The 16,802-nt window shown below is 42.5% G+C and overlaps 1 protein-coding gene across 1 annotated transcript in view; it reads left to right on the top strand.

The window, feature by feature from the left end:
* Nucleotides 1-16,802, top strand: part of LOC108919960 (potassium voltage-gated channel subfamily H member 7-like) — a 55,957-nt gene that overhangs the window by 24,967 nt on the left and 14,188 nt on the right. The window contains exons 4-8 of the mRNA XM_029258200.1: nucleotides 5,565-5,981; nucleotides 6,290-6,310; nucleotides 7,675-7,889; nucleotides 12,902-13,327; nucleotides 16,199-16,598. Of these exons, the coding sequence (XP_029114033.1) occupies nucleotides 5,565-5,981; nucleotides 6,290-6,310; nucleotides 7,675-7,889; nucleotides 12,902-13,327; nucleotides 16,199-16,598 (1,479 nt within the window). The remainder of the gene's footprint in view (nucleotides 1-5,564; nucleotides 5,982-6,289; nucleotides 6,311-7,674; nucleotides 7,890-12,901; nucleotides 13,328-16,198; nucleotides 16,599-16,802) is intronic.

The raw sequence follows: 16,802 nt of genomic DNA, 5'->3' as shown, positions 1-16,802 counted from the left end.
AATAAATGGTCATTTCACCTAGTCAGTGAATACAAAAATGTGTATATTTCAATATGCTATTACAGGAGCTACCGAAGAATAACCCCTAAATCCTAGACTATGGGTGCATTTGGTTAATGGCTAAGTTCAGATAGAAATTCACGAGTGTGCATGAGTGAACGCATGAGAGAACGAGAGAAAAGGCATTCGACAAAGAATGGATCAGCTTGGCATTTCCAAGTGTACAATACAGCAATTAAATAGTAATAAAAAATGAATAAATAATGCATCAATAATAAATTTGATTGCAGCTGCAAGGAAGTCAGCTCATTCTGAGTCATAGAGTCATCTGATATTGCTAACTTTATTATCAGAGGGGGTCATATTTGGAAAGAAACGACAGTAATGGAAATGAAAAAAAACTACATGGATTTTTTTTTTAAAAAAAAAAGTTTATACAAAGCAGAGGTTTTGATCATTTAAAGCCAGTAGTACCAGCAGTTTCTCTCTGCTCCGTTTCACTGTATCAGAAGGCACCACTATTCCAAAACAGAGGGAACATGAAAGGAGCATTTCCTTATTGAAGCACACACATTTGGCTGGTGTGCTCATAGACCAGAACTTCACAGAGATCTGTGTTCATAGCTCTCTGCCATGGGAGCTATCTGCTCAGGGGTTCATCTGGTCCTCTGTTCCATAAACCTTAAAAGCCCTCCTTCTCTCTGCCTAGTGTGGAATGGGGGCCAAGTCCCGCCCCTACTTTCCCTTCATCCCCGTCAGTTCCGAAAGCTCCCATCTGTGCCTGGTCTGCCGGGTGCTGTTATGGGGGAGCCTGGCTTGAAGAGCACTGCCAAGAGTGGCACCTTCGGCCAGCGCTCAGGATTCTCATCATTCATCATCCCCTGCAAGGCCGACTTGTTGCTGAGTCGCTCCTGTGTATTCCGATCATAGCCGTCCTGGCCTTCATGGTTTTGCGTATCATTATTGATAGTCTCCACTTGCTGGGCAGTTGCGACTTTCACATTGTATTCAAATGAGAAGGAAAGCTGGAAGAAGAATGCCTGTTTTTTCAGTTAAAGGAATTTCCCAGGTCCTAATTTCCAGATGGATTCTGTGGTTTGATGCCAGCCATTTAAATAGGGTACCTTAGCCTTGTAGAACAGGACCCCGTCTTCTCCTGGATCATAATAATTGGATGAGAAGATTTTCATAGCTTTGGGAGTCTTGGGAAACTGCTGTAGAAGTGATTCAGGCAGACAGAAGCTACCACAGCATTAAAATAAATGAAATAAAGAAAATCTTAGTTTATATCGATTTTGATTTATTAAGAGTAACTTGTAACAGACAGCGGTCTGAAAGATGTTTCTGGCTGTATAGAGCAGTCTGGAAGATTTCTTTAACTGTTTTTATTTTCAGTTGACTTCACTCATCTATTTAAATAAATTAACTTAAGCATGTTATGACAGCATTTCTTCATCATTTTAAGAACTTGAGAAAATTGGGTTTGTACCCTCATTGTGGACACCGATCGTCGTACACTCGTCAGCACTGGGAGGAAGAAATGTTCTGCGATCACTGCGCTCCGATGAGTCAGCATACATGTCACTTACAATGAGACTGAGGCAGCACTGGGTCTCTGTTGCCAGCGGGTGGTTTGACCATTGCGCTCAGCATTTAGAGATTGCCTGCTTCTCTTAATCACCTCTGGGATTCCTTTTACCATTCTCTCTGCTTTTATGCCTCCTGATGTGGGTCAGTGTGGAATTATGAGTTGTTGACATGTGAACTGTGGTAAAGAGCATTCATTGCATATCAACAGGGGTGAATATCAACAGAAAACTTGCAGAAAACAATCACATTTGGAGCTGAACCGCTGCAGCATTGCTCTCTGGCTTGCTAGCGCAGCGCAGCGCAGCACAGCGTAGTACAACAGGTACAAGTGCAGTACAACATGGCACAGTGCAGTTAAGGACAGTAGAGTACAGGGCGGTACAGTGAAGCTCAGAGCATGCAATGACTGAAGTGGCATGCAGCACAAAACTACACAACCGAGCACAATCTATCCCTTCGTGATCTGTATGAAACCAGGGCTCTTTAAATAAAATCCATCCAAGAATTTGCAATGAGGATTTGTTATCATCCTCCATGATCTGTCCTACATATGATATTTTTTGTATGCATGAATATATTTCTGCTACCAACATTTCTATCAGTTTTTTCTGGAGCTGTGTTTGACTGCATATTTTTCGAGTGTCAGGGAGCGCATTTCTGTGCTTCCCACAGTGGAAAATGAGATTTTCTACATTTCGATTCCCCAGGAAAATTACCTGTACAACACTTCTTGGCAGATTATTATTATTTTTTAGATATACTATACCAGATACAGTTTAATTCATAAAAGAGCAGCTGAGGGTGAATCCATATCCAGCACCCAGACCTGAGGGGATAGCTCTAATCAGAAGCGAATTGCTAATACGGTTAGAGGAAGCTAATTGCTTGTATCTGTGACTGAGGGCTTTGTAGAGGGGAGGAATTAGCATGTGAGCCACAGATAAGCCCAGTCCACAGCCCAGGGCATGTGCTCAGTTTAGTGCGTCCAAGAGCAACACTTTTAAAAGGACACACTCTATGTTGGCCTTTGCGGTACACAAAAATACCAGCTGTCCCCTTACTCCATGGCTTCATTGTTCAAGTAAAAGGTTGGGCGATATAAGAAACTCTGACCTCATTGTTATTCTACCCTAATCCATATTTATATGTATATTGATAGCAATATACATATATATTGTATGCACTGCACAGTTACATCCGTTGTGTTAAAAGTGTAACGGCCAGAAGCAACGCAGGAACGGAGAGGAATAATTTAAGGAAAAAAAAAAAAAAAAAACTATAGTGTTCAGTGAAAGTAGTTTTATGAAAAAAACTGAATATTACAATATATGAATGGAATGTGATCAGTGATACCTTAAAAACAGACTCATTAGATACCTTTTTCATAGCTGACTGGATGTACTGAGAGGTATTATTCTCATGTTTCATGCTGCTGGAATGACTGATGTTACATTGCTCTTGCCACTGCTGTATGTTCATTGTTACCTCAGGAGCTTTTATCCAAATTGACATAAAGGTTACCAGCTTACAGAACTGCATATCATACCGGGACAATCAGGTCAGGTATCACTCCTAGGGGTATGACAACAGAGGGCTTGAAACCATATACCTTTTGTTGTCATTTCTGGTGTTTTAATCACAATAATCCGACAAATGTAAATATTGCACTTCATTAATTGCATGTATATCTATTTTCTGTAGCCGTCCTTGTGATGCTGTTTCTACTTACTTATCTAAAGCACATAAACACCACAAAAAATGTTGCATGAACATGTCAACAGCAACCCATACGGCCTTTGACATGCCAACTTGCAGTGATGGCGTGTGAAGGATAAAGCTTAAAAGTGGAGTGTGAACGATACATTGAACCTTGAATGCGGAGTTTGAAAGGCCAGTTCCCCATGCCCCGGCTGCAAAGTGTCCACTACGACATGGTTGCAGAAATTTCATGCTCTCATTCCAGCTGCAATCCTACAAGACAGCAGAATGAGTCATGCAATATAACAGGCATGTTAGTGCACTGGTGCAGAAGACTGTGCATAGCAACAGTGGGGGGGGGGGGGGGGGGGTACCTTGCCCTGTCTATAGAAAGCTAAAACTGTATATATCTTTAATACAATGAGTGCACTTGAGTGGTCAGCAAACATCTGAGTACATATCTAATGATAATAACAGATTAATAAGAAATTTATTTACCACATTTGGAAATATTAATACTTAAATGATGTTAGTATTATACAGCGAAGTGGAGTACCGTGCAGCACAAACTTTGAGCTTGCGCAGTGGAGTCTTTAGGCGGAGTACAGCGTGCGCAGCACTGGCCCCGCCCTTTCTACCTGGGGTTCATCTGCTATGGCCGAGCAAGGTGGGAGGTCCCCGGGTCATAGGTGTTCTGTCGGAGTCACCTTCTCCCAGATGGATGGCCTGACAAGGCTAACGAGCTTCATCTGCCTGGGTTTGGAGTCAGAGTTGTCCTTCTCTTAGGCTGGCTGCCAACCAAGGCTAACGAGTTCAGCCTACCTATCCAGTTATACCGCCGGACGCTTGGTCGCACCATGACGTAGCAAGCTCTGCGGAAACGGGGGGGACCGACGAGAAGGTGTTGCTGCGGATGCAGGAATCTAGCAGAGGCTATTTGCAGTGACTTCCTGCCTGGCGAACCAGACAGTAGCCACACAGCGATCACTACACTGGGAAGGAGAGGCAACGTATTGCGTGTGCACTTTCTGTAGGTGAGTGGGACGTATGGCCCAGACCTCACTCCCCCCACAAACTAGTCTACCAGGACTTACATGTTTTTTTTTTTTCCTGCTTCCATTTTTGTTTGTTTGTGTTAATGTTTGTTTGGCTGTTGTGTATGTACATGCTTTGCTAACCTGAAATATGTCTCAAACGCAGCAAACCTTGAAAGACAGACCATGAGATAATGAGGCAAAACACTGTTTTAAGTTGATGTGGATAAATAATAATACATTGGGAAAGTGCAAAAAAATATATGTTTAGTTGCCTCAGTTGCATATGTGTGCAGTGTGGCTCTTGCTGAAGTTAAGGAGCCCACTGCCTGGCTGTAAGAGGGGAGTGAAGACGATGTGTGGAAGTGCCAACCACTCAAACCCACTTGCATGGTTTCCAAGGCAAGGGACAACGGAAGTGGTTTGCCAGTGCCTTCTTCCATGCGTGGCTGTGGGGTGTAAACACAGAGTAAAACATGCAAACTCTGCACACCATGAACTTGATTCAAAATCTAACCCAACCAGCCGTTGAGCAACTGTGAGAGACCAGCTTTACCCGCCATGCCATCATATCCCGGTGAAGCCCATCGCTTCCAGCAAAGCCCTTTTTCAGCCTCAGTCACCTCTGTTGGCCGTTGACACTTAATCGCACACGGAATGTGCTGACATAGCTGAATCATAGTATAAAGCATACAAATTATTTTATTAGACCATATAATTCATGATACCATGACAACAATGTCTGTAATAGCAGTTCTTAAGATGTGGGCTGTGCCTCGAAGGTGGAAAGGAGATACAGGGGAGGTGTGAGGTGCCTCCCAGAAATTTATCTTTGTTGGTTCACTTTTCTTTCACTTTCACTTCACTTTCAGGTGAGGTCTAAGGGAAGATATATGGGATTTGCTTTTTTTTCTTAAGAATATTTAATAATTTGCTCAGATTACTTCTGTTGCTGTAAGTGAAAAAGAAAAAGACCCTCAGAAAGATGATGTTACATACATTAACTTCACTGCAGATGTTTTCTCTGATTTTGAAAGGTCAGACTGGGGAAATACGGCAATTTAGAGTATTATAAAATCAATCAGGTCTCACATCCTGTGAAATAGTTAAGTCAAAAAATATAGTATTTTAAGGCTGCTTCTTTCACAGCTTGTGGAAGCTATTTTTCTTTTTTGTACCTTAAGATGGGATTTGAACATCATGAAATGTTTAATAACACTTCTCTTTCTATTTTTCTTCTAGGGAAGTCAAGATTTTTCAGGTTTCGACTTCCTGTCTTGAGCCTCTTGGGTGCGAGTAAGCAGTCTCTTCCCCAGGAGGACCCCGACACTGTCACGATTGACTCCCCCAAGGCGAGCGATGGGGCTGATGCACCAAAGGAGCTAAAATCCACCACCAAGGAGAGCTGCTGTCCTGGTGAGGTCGATGACACGCGGGCCCTCATTGCCCACGGAACTGTGCCCGGGCCTCTTGACCACTCCTCTCCCAAGTGGCAGTGGGATCGGCTGTACCCCGAGCAGCCCCCGTCGTCCACCTGCTTGGCCCACGTCACATCCCGTGAGAGCATTTGTAGCATGCGCCGCGCTTCTTCCGTGCAGGACATCGAGGGCTTCAGCTCCAATGCTAAGAACACCTTCCGGGACCGGCATGCGAGTGAAGGTATGAAGGCAACGGCCACACACTCGCAGCACTAAATCTCCCAGGGCAAGTTCACACAGATTTATTGCAGCACCATAGCGAAGACATCAGCAGCAGCACGACCTGCTTATTACTGCAGACCGACAAAAGCTTTGCGCCACTGCTTAGATCATCGCTGGGATGACACCTTAATTGTGCCAACATGTAAAGTTGTTTGGAGGTTTTTGAAAGATTGATGACATGTCCTCTAACTGAGAAATCCATCCTTACCTCTCTGTGGAATTCTTGTCCCTTTTTTCTTTTCTGTTTATACTGTGACTGCATTTCAGACAATGGTCGCAATATCAAAGGTAAAAACATGCTCTTTGCACGTGCTTCCGATGCACTAGACTGCTTGCTGCATGTGTTGAATGCACTGTGACTTGAGCAAAGAAAAATATAACGCGAGATACGTATGTATGTCCTTTCCGCTGCTGTGTCTAATCAGACATATTTTAAGAGTTTTACATTATTTTGTTCAACAATCGGTTACCTTGAACTGGTAGGTCTGAGTAAAACAGAGTACTATTAGTCATTCCCATTACTCAGCAATGCCCCGTTAACCTGCAAACCTGCATGAACAAAAAGCTGCCTTAGAATTCACTGCTAACTGAAGTCAGTGAAACATGAATGCTGTCTGCTTCCCAAAAGAGTTACTCCGGCCATCATGACTCATAAAGGCAAAATATGTTGCGCTTCATCTTTCCTTGTTTATATACTTATATGTCCAATTTATTTTCACTGCTTCCAAATTCACAAAGAGTACCTGTGTGTGATTCAGCATCTTTTAATGTGTTAATGAAAATCTGTTACAGTGCACAGTACAATAAATTAAGCATCTGTGAGTGGCTTGCCCCTGATAGCACACTTTATGTTTGTAAATATGGTTATGGGCAGTTTATGATATATTTGCATTCACCGTGTAGGAGCTGGTGTCAGTACCATAACACACGAAGGCTTCACTTAGGCATTCATTCTCAGTCGGTAGGGCTGAAACAGTGCTAAAGCATTAAAATACTCTTAAAGAGCCATTCGTCTTGGCAGCCTTCTCTTTACTTTCTCCCCTTTCTTTCTCCTGTAACACTAGTGTCCCGTTCCTGGATGGCAGGGGGTATGCTCTGAGCTTCTTCCTCTGTGTTATCGTTATCCCACTTAGCATGCACTCAGTTGGTCCTATGCAACTCCTGTCTGGTTTTCTTGTCCTTCCCACAACGCGATGTCCTTGAGACACTCCGGTCCTCAAACGAGAGGTGCACTGTGGGACTCTGGCTGGGAGACACTCTGCTAAAGCCACTTCCAGCGATCGCATGCCCCACCTGCTTCCACCTTCTCATCATCCCAGCCCGTGATCAGTGTTTGTGGTGACCGTCCCGAGAAGAGTATATATGGTGTGCTTTGTGCTTCTTCTACATGCCTCCTGTAGAAGAAGGTTTATTGTGGTGTCAGGCATATATTTCGAGATGTGAAACCTGTGATAATTTGCAGTTTCTGAAATGTGCATTTAGTTTTCCTGTTGCAAGTGCAAGGCCTGGAAAGGTTGTTTACCAGCAGAAATTACAACCATTAAGCACCTGGGAATTATGGGTAAAGAGCCATTACAAATAGGTCTTCCAGACAACTAGGGAGTTCTACTTTTGTTTTCCCTCTGCTGATTTCTTTCATTCTTATTCTGCAGGTCCATTCAACCATATCAAGTCCAGTCTGCTGGGCTCCACATCAGATTCCAACCTGAATAAGTACAGCACCATCAACAAAATCCCTCTCATCACATTGAACTTCTCCGAGGCAAACAATGAGAAGAAGGCTGTCTCTCCCCCATCCTCTGAGAAGACTATTATTGCACCAAAGGTCAAAGACAGAACGCACAATGTCACGGAAAAAGTCACACAGGTGAGATTCTTCTGGTGCTCCTGTAATTGTGATAAAGTAACCACCATAGATGTGGATTTATCCAGAGTTAGTCTATCAATACATTTTGAAATATTTACACCAATGATATGTTAGTCATTTCATTGTCTGTCAGCATTTTTAAAGCTGTATATTCTTGTTCAAGAGCTCATTCCTTTAGATTTTTTTCATTACTCACTCACTCACTCACCACTCACTCACTCAATTTTATTAAGTGCTTCTCCAAGTCATGGTCGTAGTGGTTCAGAACCTTTCCTGGTGGCACAAGGTATAAGGCTAGTCAGAGTATATTCTGGATGTGACTGCAGTTTATTGCAGACTCACAGATTTTTTTCTCTGTAAAAAAAACAGCATCACTCTCTCTTACTCACTCTTGTTATATGATGAACGCTGACTGAAAGATTTACATAGTGAGCAGTGTCTCTCTTTGCTTCCTGTCTCTCTAAGCAAAGGGTATCTGTCTCTCTTTGCCTTCTTTCTCTTGATGCCATCTGAATTCCCAGACCACTGCCTGCCCACCTTCCCGTGCAAAATGGCCTGAAGCATGTCACAGTAATAAACTTCAACCCATCATTTCAGTAGTCATGATCTCATAGTGTCATGTTGGCCCTCTTCCAGGCTAGAAAGACATCTTCATGATGGTACTGGCTAATTGATCCTCTGGGAACCCCGGCAGCCTTTGGAATACCCCCATCATTTTCAGTTGTCCACCAGCCATCTCTCCGCTGACCACTCATTCACTTATGTCCCATGTGTTACTCAGTCACTGCCTGTAGTGGTCCTCGAGTCATTGCTATCTCCAAAACTGATTTCTCACTATCATGAGCTAATCTCTACACAGTTCTCTTTAATTTTTTGAGTATTGTTAATGTTTCAATGTTTTAAATGATGCATTTTGTACAACGTCACTTAACGTTAACAGAACATTTGTAAATTGATGGCCATGTTTCATGGCCCTGTCTTGACCATAGGAATAATTCATTCATATCTTTCATCAACACTTACTCAGCTTTTCAGAAATGCTGAAGCCATTACAGTAGTGAAACCAAAAAATGTCATTGTTTATGTACTTGCCTTCCCATGAAACAAAACATGGACACAAACACATATTTCTTGAGTCGCTGAGCTGCTTTTATGAGGTTTTTTGTATGTGGGAGTCACTTTGTGTTTTGCCAGCATTATTTTGAACTCCATCCATTGCTTTATCGCCTTATGCCACCCAAGAAGCAGCTTGCATCTAAACAATGCCAAATCCCAATCAATCCACAGCAAACACAACAGTGCAGCTAGAAGTTATCCCCTGGGGAGGCTAAATTCAGCAATTTTGTCTTAGAAAAAGACCAGTCTTTGCCCAGGCAGCTTGTGATGAATTTAAACACTGCATGCCAATTGCTGGATAGAGAGCATTCTTAAAGACTTGTTTTTATTCAGTTAAAATTCTGTAGTATTATAGAAAAGATGTCAATCAATTTGCACCTCTATATAGTATTTGCTCCTCATGGTCAGTTTGTTCCAAAAATTCCCAGTAAAAACATTTTAGTTTCAAAATACAGATTGCAAAAACAGGCCACCTGAAGGAGAGTGCATTTTTATGAGAGTTCATTCATAGACTCCTTAAGTGCCCTCTCAAGCACACTGCACATCTTCTGAATGCACTTATCCTGTTGTTTATGTCATGGGAATCCAGGCCTGAAAGCAATAATGAGATGATTGTGCAAAATAACCTTAAGACTTAATATGCAATGGTAAATTTTATGGTTTTCTCCAGATGGTAGCATGGCTGAAATGTTATTTTGGAAGCAGTCCGCAACCGGTTACAGCGTTTTGTTGAAACGACATGTCAAAAATTTGTTTCAAAACAGGTAACAGATGTTGTCACTTTATTTGTATTGATTTTCTTATGCCTTAATTTTTGTTTATGTAACTCCATAGTGTTGGAGGAAAACAAGGCATTACTGTGTGCTTTAGAGAGTAACAGCATATGAGCAAGTCACTTCTGCTTCTGCTTCTGCTGTGGTGTGCCCTGTCCTCAGAACTGTGGCCTTTCAAAAATCTGGAGTGATTTCCTGCTGGCTCAGAATGTACATCTTCTGCATCGCCTGCCAAGATCTATGGAAATATTTATAATTCATGTGCTCCACTGCAACAATGTGCTGAGGCTATACAAAAAAAAGAATCCCAGTGCCTTCAAAATTTCTCTTGCACTATTTATAAATGCAAAGGCTCACATTCAGACTGGCAGAGCTTGTGGACTCCAAGCAACAAGTAAACACTTGCTGAGTGATAAGTTAGAGAACATGTTGGCTAAGTTCATTTAACAACATTTGAGTAGTTCATTTATCCACGCACAGGCAATAAAATATTCATTGCAAAGATAGGCCAAAGGTAACAGCTTCTCACAGGCAGCACGGTGGCACAGCAAGTATTGCTTCTGTCTCACAGTGCCTAGGTGGTGTGAGAGGACATGGGTTTGATCCCCACTCAGTCTGTGTGGAGTTTGCATGTTCTCCCCATGTCTGTGTGGATTTCCTCTGGGTGCTCTGGTTTCCTCCCACAGTCCAAAGAGATGCTGGTCAGGGTCCCACCTAGTGTATGACTGCCAGAGAGTGTGTTCCACTGATATATGGATGAGTGAGCCATTGTAAGTAGTGTATCTAGCAGTGTAAATCACCATGTTGAATAAGATGTGTGGCCTGATAACACTACATAGAGTAAATTGGAAGTTGCTTTGGAGAAAAGTGTCTGCTAAATAAATTCATCAAAAGCTGCAAAAAAGAATGTATTACAAATTTAAGAAGAAAGTGCTTGCAGTAGGGGTGCGGTAGCACAGCGGGTTTGGCAGGGTTCTGCTCTCTGGTGGGTCTGGGATTCAAGTCCTGTTTGGGGTGCGTCCCCTCCCTCTCCAGCCTTATGTCCTGTGTTGCCGGGTTAGGGTCTGGCTCATCATAACCCTCCTTGGGACAAGTGGCTTCAGCCAGTGTGTGTATGTGTGTGTTAGATGCTTTAACCCATAATTGGAGGACCTGCATTCAGAGCTCATGCTTAGAACCCTTGATCAAGACACTTACTCTGAATTACTTAAATAAAAATACTGTAGTTTATACATTAGGAAATATTTCTAAGTAATTTGATATGCAAACCTGACATTGCAAGTTTCTTTGGTGTCAGCCAAATGGATCACAATTTTTCAAAAAGAATTAGATAGCCCTCGCTTAGAATCAATATGCAATCAGCCCAGAATATGTACAGTATTTGAGTTCAGAAGACATTTCTAAAAATGTCTGGTTAGTGACATAGAAGCTGATCTCTCAAGCAAAGATACACTTATTGATTTACTATAATTCATCTTACAACATTAATTAAAAAATTATAGCAGTGCCAATAGCATCAGGTATTTTAACACTATGTTTTGTATCAGCTACATCAGACATTAAATGTTGTCATGCTTTTTATAAAGTTCTTAAAATCTTATGCTAATGTGCTAATGTTCTAATGTGGTGGAACGTGCGCTTTGCTTCGGGAAGAATTACAGTATATACAAAGTCATCTTTGGAAGGTACAAAATTTATTTTCAAACTATTGGTTCAACACAAATGCAGAGATTTTACTTTGAGGGTTTTTGCTCAATGAGTTCCCAGATGACACAGTTTGTTCACATTGTGTATGGATGATCTTAAGTGTGCTGTAGTGGACAGATGCCTGGCACAATTTGGCCATTCATTAATTACATTCTTTTTTTTGGTTTGTCCTTTGTAAGATTATTTTAGTTAAACAATCTGTTTGTTACTTGTAATCAGAAATGGTGACCAAAGTGATGTAGAATCAAATTACCTTGTGCAGGCAGTATCCGTGCTGGTCCAATGGAGTAGGGATTACTCCAACAATTCCGAGAGGGCCGGATGCCTTTGGGGTGATCTCCGGCTCTGACGTGCTTTCCCACACATTTTGTAATTGCATCTGTGCCCTTGAGCGCGGTGCTTTACCTGGATTGCTCCAGTAATAACCTGCAATCTAAGCGAGTGCCAGCAGTTGCCTGGGATAAAAGTGTCGGCCAGGGGAATGGATATCTCAGCCACTTACAGCGGTAATTGGCTCAATGTCCCTTACACTCTAGGAAAGTGGTCCGTTATTGTTTTAGCATTACTGCTTTGAAGACTGGAAACTGCATAAAAAAAAATCTCTGTATGAAACCAGCCATTTATGCTACAGATTATGTGCATGCTAATGAACCAACTTGTCCTATGTGTATGTTTAGAAGGGGGAAAAAAAAAAAAATGAGACCTGTTGTGAATTGAATATTTCATTTTCAAATATGTGTGTGTACCTGCTGATGTCTGAAGAGCATGTGTTCATATTATACTGGACACGTCCATTTTGCAGAATGAACTCTTCAGTTTATATGTACACTTCCCATAAAATTATTCTATACCCTTTGTAAGCACAGAATAAGAGTAAGGTAAATCCTTCCCTCTCAATGAACGCACATCATAATGTAGGATTATGGTACTCTACAGCCTGTTAGAGAAGTATAAGGTGCTAGGCTACGCAAGGCACAACCTGGACAGGAAGTCAGTACCTTACAGGGAAGCCACACACACATTCACCGGTAACACGTGTTCGGACTGTGGAAGAAGGCCAATGCGAACATGATGAACATGCAAACTCCACAGACCGAGTGACGATAGAACCTATGTCCAATTCCACAGCCCAGGCACTGCAAGGAATGTGCACTACTCACTCTGTCACTGTGCCACTCTATATGGAACCATTATTTCCAACAAGAGCATCAAAATGACCTTTTAGACTGTTTTATGTAGAAAAAAAACATACATTTATTGTGCTGTGTTATTGTGTTTTTTTTATTATTAATTTATATTTTTTTTTATTTTAATTGGCTAGCTGTGCTCTTGAATCATGAAAAATTATAGAACTGAGTTTCATCTGAATCAGAACAGCTGGATCAGCTGACAACTCAGAATCTATATTTGTTTCAGGTGCTGTCGTTGGGAGCAGACGTGTTGCCTGAGTATAAGCTGCAGACGCCGCGCATCGACAAGTTCACCATTCTGCACTACAGCCCGTTCAAGGCTGTGTGGGACTGGCTGATCCTCCTGCTTGTCATCTACACGGCCATCTTCACACCATACTCAGCTGCCTTCCTGCTCAACGACCGCGAGGAGCAGAAGAGGCGCGAGTGTGGGTACTCCTGCAGCCCGCTGAACGTGGTGGACCTCATCGTGGACATCATGTTCATCATCGACATCCTCATAAACTTCCGCACCACTTACGTCAATGCGAACGAGGAAGTGGTCAGCCACCCGGGGAAGATCGCCATTCACTACTTCAAGGGCTGGTTCCTCATTGATATGGTCGCCGCCATCCCCTTTGACCTGCTCATTTTTGGATCTGGGTCGGATGAAGTAAGCATCAGATAGAGCTTCCTGATTCCTCATAAAATGGCACTTGATAAGTCGAATGTCTGAAATGCCACCAAGCATCTTCTTTCATACCAGACATATTTTAAGCTCTAAGCTAAGGCTAATGGCCTTAGGCTGCTTCTTAAAGCGGCTCTAAAAGGCTTACAGTATTAAATTGAATGTGTTTTATGTTTTCCTGAATGTTGCCTGCTTTCGTGTCCATTCATGTGGATTAATGGCTTACCAAATGGCAATCAATGCTACATTTAAATGAGGAGCGAGATCCAGTGATTCTGTTCGTAGCGCTTACATGGTGTGGGCGGCTGAATTGCTCGTTTGGCATAGTTCCGCACGAACAGGATCCACTTCAGCCTTGTTTCCCGTTCGCTGTTGACACATCATAATGCAGGAGAGACTTAATGGCTTTCAGTAATAATGCTTGTGCCTAGTTCTGCGGAGTATAACATGCGCCTCGTAGAGGTAAGGTACCCACCGCTGTTCGAGCTGTTGTTGGTCTCCTTCTTATAAATTTTTGATTCATGTCTGCAGCAGTTTTCCTCGTCTCTGGAGTGAAACATTAATAGAAGGAAAAATCAGAGGAATAAATGAACAGACAGATGCAACACAGGTGCGGGATATAGAATATCCACTCTCCCTTTTAAAAGTGTGGCAAGTGTGCCTTGTAGATTTGAAGTCCTTTTGTACTCTCACAAGGGATGAAAACTAAAACCCTTTTTTTCTGCTAATAAGATCACTTCCCTTGTATATTCCTGGGTGGATCTCAGACTCTGGGTCTTGATCAAATATATTTTAAACACACTGACGTAATGTAGCATGTGGACAAATTGTGCTTTAATACATCAAATCAACCTTTACAGCACATACAACACTATATTAAAATACTCTAATTTTAAACTGCCTAGAACATTTTTTACTCTTGCTGATTCATTAAGTGGAGTTTGTTACAATAACAGACATCACTTATAAATAACTGTTTAGCCACAGCAGGCCTGTGGTTGTCCAGAGCTTGTCTCGGAAGTAAGGGGCTGTACATTTATATTCATTCATTTATATTTATCCATTTAGAAGATGCTTTTCTCCAAAACAACGTGCATCTGGTAGAAAATACAATGTGGGCATTAGATTAGGAGAAAGAAACATAGATGCAGACGTATGATTCTGAAGTACAGTTTGTTTCTTTCCACCATATGAACCAATGTTCATCACACGAGTAGCTGCATAAAACGGCAGCACAGTGGCATAGCGAGTAGTGCTGCTGTCTCACAGTGCCTGGGTGGTGTGAGAGAACGTGAGATTGATCCCCACTCAGTCTGTGTGGAGTTTGCATGTTCTCCCGTGTCTGTGTGGGTTTCCTCTCACAGCCCAAAGACATGCTGTTCAGGTTCCCCACAGTGTGTGAATGACAGAGAGAGTGTACGTGTTCCACTGATGTATGGATTAGTGACCCAGTGTATCTAGCAGTGTAAGTCACCTTGGTGTGAATAAGGTGTGTGGGCTGATAACACTACATAGTATCCATTGTAAGTTGCTTTGGAGAAAAGCATCTGCTAAGTAAATAAATCACCTTCCTGGTTTTCTTTTTTTTTCTTTTTGTAGATACAGATAAACATTTACATTACATTGCAGGAGTAGCCGTGTAAGGTTTTGTCTGAGGATGGTCTTAAAGTTATAGTGCAAGAACACTTACACCTTATATGAATTTAAGAGATTATGGGCGAAGAATCATGTGTTCAAATGAGTCTTCAAAAGGTGAGTTTTAAGACCCTTTTTAAATGTGGACTGAGAAACAACAGTTTGTAGGCTAGACAGTGTGCACACTACATGGGGCAACAGTCAACTGCAGCGTAGCCACACTTACACAGTCACGCCCTACTGGCTATCAACCTGAAACACGTCTTTGGACCATGGAAGCAACACACACAAGAACAGAGAAAAGATGATAACGCTGCACAGAATGAAGCAGGTATCAAACCTACACCCCGCTGCACAGTCCTGATGCTGTAATGCATCCATAGTCCCACTGCACCATTATGAGGCCCACAACAGAAACAAAAGATGATAATCATTGAAGCACTGTAGGAAAAAAAAGGATACGCTGGTCTATTTCTTCACAACGATGTTTTCTAGCAGTGCTTTCCAGTCATCTAACCAGGGAGAATAGTTGTAATATGTCATGTTTCAAACAACAGCTTCCATCTTACCGTACAGTTGTGTAAAGACTTGTGTCTGTTTGCTCTTCAGTCAGTCGTCATCGATAAGACTTATAACAAGCAGCAGGAGCTGATTATCAGGACAAGCAGGCTTCCACAAGACAGTTTCCCGTATCTGCTCTTTCACGGCACACGGTGTGGGTGTATCTGCGGATTTGACCATTAGTGTGATCGGTGGGCTGCTGTGCCGTCGATAGCATTGTGTGCTGTCTGGGTGTCATAAACCGTGCACACACCTTGGAGCGTGAGTGAGCGACCTCTTACATTTATCTCCACATTGAACAATTAGGCAGCAATCTGTGCAAGCCACGTGATGCCAAGAGATTAACAAGGGGTCCTATGCAGGGTTTCTGTAGTAGGTCACGGACGGACAGCTTTACATGCAGTCTGCATATTGTGTGATTAAAATTAAACCTCTGTTGCTTTCACAATTTTTAGTACAAACCATAAGCTTACTGAGTCTTCTGTCTTTTTGTGTTTACAAACTCTGCAGCCTCAATTATATAATGTATTACCTCAGCTGGTTGACATTTGCTAATCTGGACCTAGACTAATCATAAGATACCATTAATTGACTGGTTCTGCAAGATAGTAAGTTCTGCATGTGCCAGTGGCTATGTCCTTCTGATTTTTGTGCCCTTAGACCACGACTCTGATCGGGCTGCTGAAGACGGCACGGCTCTTGCGTTTAGTGCGAGTGGCGCGAAAGCTGGACCGTTACTCTGAGTACGGCGCTGCTGTCCTCATGCTGCTTATGTGCATCTTCGCCCTGATCGCCCACTGGCTGGCATGCATATGGTATGCCATCGGCAACGTGGAGAAGCCCTACCTGGAGCACAAGATTGGTTGGCTCGACAACTTGGGTGTGTCCATTGGGAAGAGGTACAACTACAGTGACCCCAACTCCGGCCCATCTATCAAGGACAAGTACGTCACGGCGCTTTACTTCACCTTCAGCAGCCTCACGAGCGTGGGCTTCGGGAACGTCTCCCCCAATACCAACTCCGAGAAAGTCTTCTCCATATGTGTCATGCTGATCGGCTGTGAGTCTGACTTGTTGAAATTGTACTTTAATTCTATTGTGCAGATTCATTGTGTTGACCTAGAGCAGTGTGTCATTAGTCAACTAACAATTTCTGCTGTTTTTGTTTGAATCGTATCCTTCTTTTGTTGCATAAATTCGATGTTCATCTGGTTGTCGTTCGCTACAAAGCTAGGAATGATATAGAGACTGTAATCCTGAATTC

This window comes from Scleropages formosus, chromosome 14 (genome assembly GCF_900964775.1).
Source record: "Scleropages formosus chromosome 14, fSclFor1.1, whole genome shotgun sequence".
NCBI lineage: Eukaryota > Metazoa > Chordata > Actinopteri > Osteoglossiformes > Osteoglossidae > Scleropages > Scleropages formosus.
Note: the sequence above shows the minus strand (reverse complement) of the source record. Positions and strands in the feature narration are given on the sequence as shown.